The 8,117-nt window shown below is 65.7% G+C and overlaps 1 protein-coding gene across 1 annotated transcript in view; it reads left to right on the forward strand.

The window, feature by feature from the left end:
• The window catches only part of EPHX2 (epoxide hydrolase 2, cytoplasmic), an 18,618-nt gene that overhangs the window by 7,819 nt on the left and 2,682 nt on the right, over positions 1-8,117 (forward strand). Inside the window, 6 exon segments of the mRNA XM_012724803.1 lie at positions 1,280-1,326; positions 2,208-2,293; positions 2,937-3,048; positions 6,561-6,632; positions 7,040-7,073; positions 7,422-7,678. Coding sequence (XP_012580257.1) covers positions 1,280-1,326; positions 2,208-2,293; positions 2,937-3,048; positions 6,561-6,632; positions 7,040-7,073; positions 7,422-7,678 — 608 coding nt within the window.

The following is an 8,117-nucleotide window of genomic DNA, read 5'->3' on the forward strand; positions in this document are numbered from 1 at the left end:
CTGCAGCCAGCAGCGGCCACACCCTCCTGGCCACCCGCTGCCACCGCTCCCTCCTGAGAATTTTAAAACTTTACTGTGGTGAAGAGGTCACTGGCCAGGGCGGGGTTAGCGCTGCGTAGGGCGGAGTCTAGCAATGAGGCGCACATCGCGCCATCAGGGAGGGAGACCCTCGGCTCAGCCTTTGTGGGCCAGGCCAGCTCAAGGAGGAGAGACTGGTCAACCTGCATCAGCCCTCCTGCAAAAGCCAAGGCTGAAGGGGCCAGGCGGAGAAACAGCCTCCTGGCTGGCGGAAAACCCGTTAAACCGGCCACACGGTGGGTGATGTGAACACCGCAAACCTCCAAGTCGCAGGCCCTGCAGCGCTGTCCAGCGCATCGTCCAGCCCGCGCAGGCGCCTGCCCTGGGAGCAGGGAGAGCGCCGGCCACTCAATTTCCCAGGTGAGGCCTCTGGCCTCTGCCCTCTGGACTCTCTGGTATCCAGCCCACGTGGGGGACGGAAGTGGTGAAAGCCAGGCACCGCCCGGGCAGCAGGCGGAGCTCCCGAAGCCACTGCTGGGGACTCCGTGGCCCAGGCAGAGGCGCCCGGGAGGAGGACGGGCCGGAGGTCCGAGGCCAGCCTGGTCTGGGCTCCGCTAGCTCCCAGCACTGTCTGCGCTGCGCCCCCAGCCCCATGGCCCCCTCCCAGCTCCTCCTGACATGCCCCAGGATGACCACCTGTGTCCTGAGTTAGGTGTCTTTTCCCTGCAACACCTGCTCCAGCCGTGAGCTCGCACAGCCGGAGGGCTGGTGCCCACGTGGGGTGTGCTCGCCTGGCACAAGCTCGCTGCCCACAGCGGCATTTTCCCCGGCTTCCTCCGAGAAGGAGCCACCGCCTGCCTCCCCGGGAATCTGCGGTGTCCTCATAGGTCCCCAGACCAGCTGCTGGGGTTACCAGGTGGCCGGGGCTGCCCGAGCGCAGCCCAGCAGATGAGGGCTTCAGCCACTGAGGTGCCCTCTGGCCTCCTGGCGGCTGGGAGAGCAGGGTGAAGGCGCCGGCTCGGTTGCGTCTGCGGCGTGAGGGGACTGTCCTCCCGTGGCCCCGTGGTCTCCCTGGGCGCTCCTATTCTTCCGAAGCACCCATCAGGCCACACTCGCGCCCTCATTGGCCTCTTTCATGACCTGACCTCCAAATCCAGATGTAGGGTGAGGCTGGGGTGGGGCTCCTGCGGGAGAGGACGCAACCCCGCCCCTAACAAGATTCCGACCCCGAAGTCCCCAAGGGGGCAGCCGGGCGTCTGACGTTTGCGTGTTCTCTCTTAGGATATGGTCACCTTCCTGGACAGGCTGGTAAGTGTCGGACCTGGCCTAGGGGCACGTCGGGGCCGGGTAGCGAGAGCTAAGCGTGAGCCATGGCCGAGCGGCTCCCCGGGGGTGCAGCGACGCTGCAGGAGAGGTGCCCCGAGCCGGTGGCCTGGGGCAGGGCCTGCAGACTGAGCCCCGAGATACCCGGGGAGAGGGACAGGGCGGACAGCGGAAGCAGGGAGCGTCTGGAGAGCTGTGTCGGGGCCACGGGAGGACGTTTCGCAGGAGACGTCTGCTGTCGGGACAGGAGCGTGAGACCCGAGGAACGGCTGGCCTGGGACGAGTCCCCACTGGGGGCTGGGGCAGGAGCCAGGCCGCTGGGGAGCGGTCAGGTTGGCGATGCGTCGGCCCTGCGGGAAGGCGGCAGCGGCGGCCGGGGGCTCCAGAGGCCCAGCGTGACCGCAGGGGCTGGCGGCACAGTGTGGGGTGGCCCGATTTGGGGGGCTGAACTGTGGCTCCGTGTGACCATCCGTGGCGCGGGCCTGGGATGCAGCAGGTGCTCAGCAAGGCAGCGGTTGAGCGTCCTTGGCGCCGGCGGCCAGGACAGGAAAGGGCAGGAAGGACAGAGACTGAGGGACTCGCGGGAGTCAGACTCCCTGGACACGAGGAGAAAAGGAAGTAAAGCGCATTTTGACCTTAGGGAGAGGGCGCCCACGGCTTCCGTCTCGCGTGACAATTTAGACCAGCTCTCCGCAGCGGGGCGCGGGGGTGGGGTGGGGGTGCATGGGGAAGGGAGGTGCAGGCCTAGGAGTGCCGGGGGTGGGGGTGGGGCACGGGGCTGGGCCCACCGTGGGAGGCCTGGCTGGGGGGGTGCTGGGGGGACAGGAAGCCTCTGGCCCCACAGGCGCCCCTCCCGTCCCTGCCAGGGCATCCCCCAGGCGGTGTTCATCGGCCACGACTGGGGCGGCATGCTGGTGTGGAACATGGCGCTCTTCTACCCCGAGCGAGTGAGGTGAGTGGGTCAGGCTGGACCCAGCTCCCTGCAGTCGCGGTGACACGTGAGCACATTAACAACGAAGTCGGGAAGCGGGGCTGCCCCCATGGGTGATGGGAACAGCCCAGCAAGGCTCCGTGGAGTAGGGGCGTTGGGGACGCAGCAGGTGTGTGGGCTCCCTAGGATGACGCCCCGAGGAGACTCACGGGGGTGAGAAAATGGGAAATGGGGGCTTCCGTTTGCCCTGAGTGGGCCGCGTGGCACATTGCTTCCCGCATGAGGTCTTGGGTTACTGAGCCAGAGGGGTGCTGGCAACCCCCACCCAGCCCGGCTGTCTGCGGTGTGAGCGGACGGGCCTCTCCGGGGCTCCGGGGCTTTCCGGCAGTGCGGTCTGGCCCCAGAGAGTGGTCTTGGGCGCCACAGCCCCTTGGCCAGCGGCAGCTGGGGCCCCCCGACTGTCCGCCCCTTACAGCCTCGGACCCCAGCGTGCAAAGACCGTCACCCCGAGCGGCCTGCTGGTGCCCCGGCTGCTGCTTGTCTGTGTCCGCGAGGGTGGAACTCTGTCCTCTCAGCCCACTCAGTGACAAGACGCCGCCACCCCCGCCCCTTCGGGCCATGGGTGCAACCTGCTGGCCCGCCCAGCTCTGGCTTCCTTCCTCAGGGCAGTGGCCAGTCTGAACACGCCCTTCATTCCCGCGAGCCCCCAGGTGCCCATGATGGAGGCCATCAAAGCCAACCCCGTGTTCGATTACCAGCTCTACTTCCAGGAGCCTGTAAGTGGGGCCCCGCCGCGATCCCCACCGCCCCCCTAGCTGGGGACCTTGGGGCCCTCCGAGGCGCTAGGCAGGCCGATTCCCGGCTCAGTGGGCTCTTCCAGGTGGTGGCACCTCCTGTGTGGGCAGCTGGGGGGGGCGCGGGGGCAGAGTGCTAGCTTGGCGCTGTCCCTTGGTGATTACTGGGGCGCTTGTGCCTGGCCCCAAGACGTGGGGGCTTACACCCCATATGTCACAAAGCCCCAGATGCCTTTCGGAGGTGCGGCAGAGCTTGAGGTGGGGTGGTGGTGTCCCCGGGTTCCCTGAGGGCAGCAGCGTGAGTCACCACCGGGCCTCCTCCCTGCTCCTGCCTCGTCCATGTGGGCTCCTCCTCCTCCTCCATTTGTGGACTGGACCCCAGTGTCCAGTCGGGCCTGGGCAGTTCTGCTCCTGGAGCTTAGGCACCACTGCTCATAGCTGGGACGCGAGAGACAGAGTTGGTGCAGGCAACAGAGTTGGTGCAGGGTCCCGTCAGGAGCCACGACCTGAGGACACTCAGGCTGCTGACCCCGAGCCGCTCCCCGAGCTAGGCTGGGGGGGGGGCGACCTTCCACGGGGGAGCGCTGATGCGCCCGAGAGGCTAAAGGCTCTCATCATCAGGGTCTTGGGGGACAGGCAGGGCGTGCGTTGCGCACCCCAATCTCATGTGCGGCTGTGCCCCGGCCCTCGCTTAGAGCCCCCTCGTCTCGCCTTCCGCCGCCCGGGCTGGTTCCGTCGTCTGCAAGAAAAGAAGTAGCAGTGAGCAAAGGCGACAGAACGGGGACTGGGAACTGGGCAGACAGTTTCAGGGCGGAAGAGGACGCTCCCCGCATGACAGAGGGCACGGGCTGCAGCAGTGAGGAGCAGGGGCCCCTCCCAGCCTGGGCCTTCTGGTCCTGGGAGGCTTCATTTCGCGACCAACTTGCTGGCCTCTGAGAGCAGTGCCCACTGGTGAGACGTTTCAGGCCACAGCATGACTTCGTGTCAGGCGCAGGGTGGAGGGGTGCTCACAAGCCCCCCCAGCCCCCCAAGGCCCCTTCCCCCAGTGCCCGGCCATGCAGGAAGCTGCCTGCTTCCTCTCACCTGAGACGAATCAAATCATCTTTCATTGGTTTGAAGTAGCCTTGTCTTCAGGGTTTCCCCTTGCTGGGGGCCGGAGGTCTGAGATCAGTGAGGTCCAAATAACCCGGAGAAGAAAGTAGCATAAAAGGTTATCGTTGGGGTGCAGCTGACTCTGGAGACCACAAGAAAATGCCGATACGTTTTACAAAAGGAGGAGGCGTTTGAATTGCCAGGCACACGCCACGTTGGGTGGGCGGGCAGAGAGGGAAAGGCATTTTAACCAAGGGGACAAATGGCTGAAGAGGCATGAAAAGCCTCGTCTGAGGCTTCCCCCAGACGAGTAGATGAGCGAGGATGCCGAACAAAATGGCCATCCTCCAGAGGCGTTTCAGAAGCTCTGGGATGTCTGGAGAGTGCTCATAGGTTTCAACGTGTAATGCTTTTGTCCAGAAAGAGTCCCTGACTCACATCAGAATCTGAAAAAGTCCATAAAAAGCAGCTGGACCTTTGAGGTGAGGTAGCCACAATGCCCGAGGCTTCGTCCAGTCGTGGCAGGTGTGCAGGGTCCCTTTTCAGGGCTGAGTAATATTCCACCACCTGCATGAATGCATGTGTGTTTCCCAATCTAGGGGCCCCTAGATGGTTGCAGCAGTACGTTTCTGGAGTGTCCCATACCTGGGCTCCTATCCCAGGCAGCCCTGAGGCCTAGAGAGCCATCACAGCTGAGCAAACAGGAGGCTTGGACAGAGCCAGCACCCCCCCCCCCCCCCCGCACCGGAGTGTTGACGCCACTTGGTTTGACTTCAGAGCCCGAGGGCGTCGTCTCAGTCAGTGGCGAGGGACCTTGCACTTTAATCTTTGCGCCCCGCGTCAGCCAGCAGAGAGAGAAAAGCTGAGCAGGAAAAGCTCAGAGTCCTGATGAGGAAAGTGACCTGGGGCCAGAGGGTTGCTAACTCCCGCCTGGTGAGGCCAAGTGGAGAAATCAGCTGTTCTGATGTAGCAGCTGAGCCTCAAATCTGCAGGAAGAGTTGAGGGGGTGGTTTTGTTCTTAAAAACAAAGGTTCTTGGCAGGAAGAAGTAGAATCCAGATTAGCTGTCTGGTCAGGCCCCGGGACTGGCTGGGGTGAAAGTAGCAGCCAGGGTTAGTCAGGGCCGGCCCAGGGCCCACGCTGCCTGCTCAGCTAGAGAAGGTGGGACCCCCTTGGGAGGAGGACCCAGGCCCCCCCAGCCCCACCTGAGCCTGAGAGTCACTCTTAAGCTACGGTTTATTCACTCACCCGCACTCAGCCAAGTCTGAAGCTTCCCCTGTTGGGGGGAAGCTCCGTCAGCACGGCCACGGAGCACGCAGCTTCGTGGGAAACGGGCCTCGCCTCGGGGCCTCGCAGCCCCCCATTTCACAGGCGAGGGAACCGGGGGATGAAGCCACCAGTTAGTAAGTGTGCCGCGAGGGGCCGGCCAGCTCGGGCAGACGGCCGACCAGGCCGCGCTTTCGGGCGCTTTTGCCTGGCCTGCGGGCGGGCGCACGGCCAAGCCGCCTCGCCTCTGATCTGTCGCCAGCCGCCTGCTGCACTTTGAGGTGGTGGGGCTGAGCGTGAACCCCTGAGCACTCGCTGGTGTCCCCTCGGCCCTTGGGCGGCCCGCTGCCCTGCTAAGGGCCATCCGCGGCCTGAGGCCTGGGCTGGACGTGGGCACCTCCCTCCCCACACGGGACACTTCTGGAGCTCACCCAGCAGCAGCTGCTGGGGTGAGGGCTGCTCTCAAGATGAGTCGGGGCCAGGCGCCCCCGGGGGCTGCCCAGGCCTGCACTTGCCCTCTGGCCTCAGTGGTCAGTCACGGAGCAGAAAGTGGATACCCCCCGCGCCCCCCCCCCCATTACTGAGCGGCCGCGGCGCACACGCTGGCATTGCCTCCATCAGAAAACCGCCAAGTGCTGGCCCCGACGAGCTTGCTGGCCGCGGGGCAGGGCACAGGGCGGGCAAGGCCACGGAGTGCGGGCGTGGGGCTGCGAAGGGGACTGCAGGCTGCCCGACCTGGCTCTCAGGGGGACAGGCCGGCGGCCTGCGGGGGTCCGGGCCAGCTCCGCAGAGCAGGTTTGGAAGTGGCTGCAGCCAAACACGCAAGGGGCCTCCTGTGGCCTCCAGGGCTGGGCCCATCTCAGCCCCTCTGCAGCCTGTGTCTGCACTGGCCGCCCCCACTGCCTCTGAGGGTCGTTACAGAGGACACCTCCTCACCGGGGATGAGCACCCAGAAAGCGGCTTCCGCACGCCGCCTCCCAGGGCCACTGTCTGTAGTTTCCTTGAAGCTTTTCAGTCTGGAAATCCTGGCATGGCTTCCAGGGAACCAGGGGGGTGGGGGGTGGGGGGACAGCCCGAGGGGCAAGGGGCCAGCTCCGAGATCCCTCCGGAGCCCCTCATCCGGCCGGATTGTTTTAGGGGGTGGCGGAGGCAGAACTGGAACAGGACCTCAGTCGGACTTTCAAGAGCTTCTTCAGAGCGGGTGATGAGGTGAGTGGGGGGCGCCGGGGCTGGTTGTACAGGAAGGGGGGTGGGGTGTCTGGACAGACAGCTGGATGGAGGGGGCTGGGTGTGGCAGGGGCTGGGAGCACCGTGCCCCCTCGCACCAGTCGGGTGCCCTCGGGGACCCCCATCCTCGGCGCAAGGCCGGACTGGTCACCCAGCTGCTCGGCTGGGTCCCTGCATTCCCTGCAGGCAGCAAGCTTGCTGCTCTGTGCTCCCGGAGGATCGTACTGTGTTGCTGTCTCCCCCGTCCGTGGATGTGCAAGTGAGAACCCCCGAGGCGGCCTGTTGTCCAGCCCGACGGCCTCGCACGTCCTCTCGTGTCGGGGCTCAGAGAGCTGCTGCAGCAGGCTTCCTCCCTTCACCCACATCACGTCTAACTCTTCTCCCCCCAGGGTTTTCTCAGTGTGCACAATGTCCGAGAGATGGGTAAGAGCCTTCCTGGGGGGTAGGGGGGTGGGGGCCGTCCCCCGGCTGTGGCAGCATCAGCCCCTGCCCGCGGGCCTGCTCACCATGGGTCCCGCTCGCTGGGGGCCTGGGGCCCTTTCCTCTGGGGGCTCTGGAGTCAAGATCTTAAACAAGAAGAGCTGGGAGGAGACTTCGAGCTCTGGGCAACCCCAGCCTGTTTAGGAGCTGGGGTGGGGTGGGGGTGGGGGCTCAGCCAGGCACACGAGGTGGTGGTGGGCGGCAACCAGGCCCAGCTCCTCTGTCACTGCCCACTGGCCTTTCCCTCGCCCTGGCGCCAGGTCCCGGTCACTTGCAGCCCCCTCCCTGAAGACCGTGTGAGGCAGGCAGGGGCAGAGAGCGCGAGTCTCGGGGAGGCAGACAGCAGTAAAGAGGGAGTGACAGTGGGGCCCCCAGTGCTGGGCAGCGATGAGCGGGGTCCTGCCCAGCAGGGGCAGCGGATCACTGGTCCCTTGGCTACATGTCGGGACTTCTGCATCGCCCCGGCTCCTGCACGCCGCAGCTTCCCGAGCCTGAAAGAGGGGAGCCAGCCCTGTCCGGGGCCGGCACTCCCAGCCCTGGCGACCCCTGTGAGACGGCAGCAGCCCCAGGATGGCCACTGGGCATCACCAGGCCGCTGCACAGGGCCTGGGGGCTGACGGGCCACCGCACACCCCTGAGAAGATGGGGCCCGTGCCAGGGACCCCCAAACACCTGCTCCCCGGCCTGGATTGTCTTCCAGGTCAAGAAAATCAGAGCACGTGCTTGTGAAAACATCCAGACCCGCAGGGCCTTTGGGGCAAAAGGACGGGGTTCAGCTAGCTCGAGGGGTCTGGGGGACTGACAGCCAGGGGCGGGGGTTCCGAGGCCTGTTCGAGCTGCATCGACATGGAGCCCGTGTGCCGACCCCACTGGGTTCAGGGCACAGCAGGCGCGTGCAGCTTGAGAGGGGACGTGCGGGGGAGGATCGCGGGAGGCCTGTGCCGGCCGGGCCATGGCGGCCGTGAGCAGCTGGGCCTGGGCCGGCCG

Source organism: Condylura cristata, unplaced genomic scaffold, assembly GCF_000260355.1.
Source record: "Condylura cristata isolate star-nosed mole 26May11 unplaced genomic scaffold, ConCri1.0 scaffold00014, whole genome shotgun sequence".
Classification (NCBI taxonomy): Eukaryota; Metazoa; Chordata; class Mammalia; order Eulipotyphla; family Talpidae; genus Condylura; species Condylura cristata.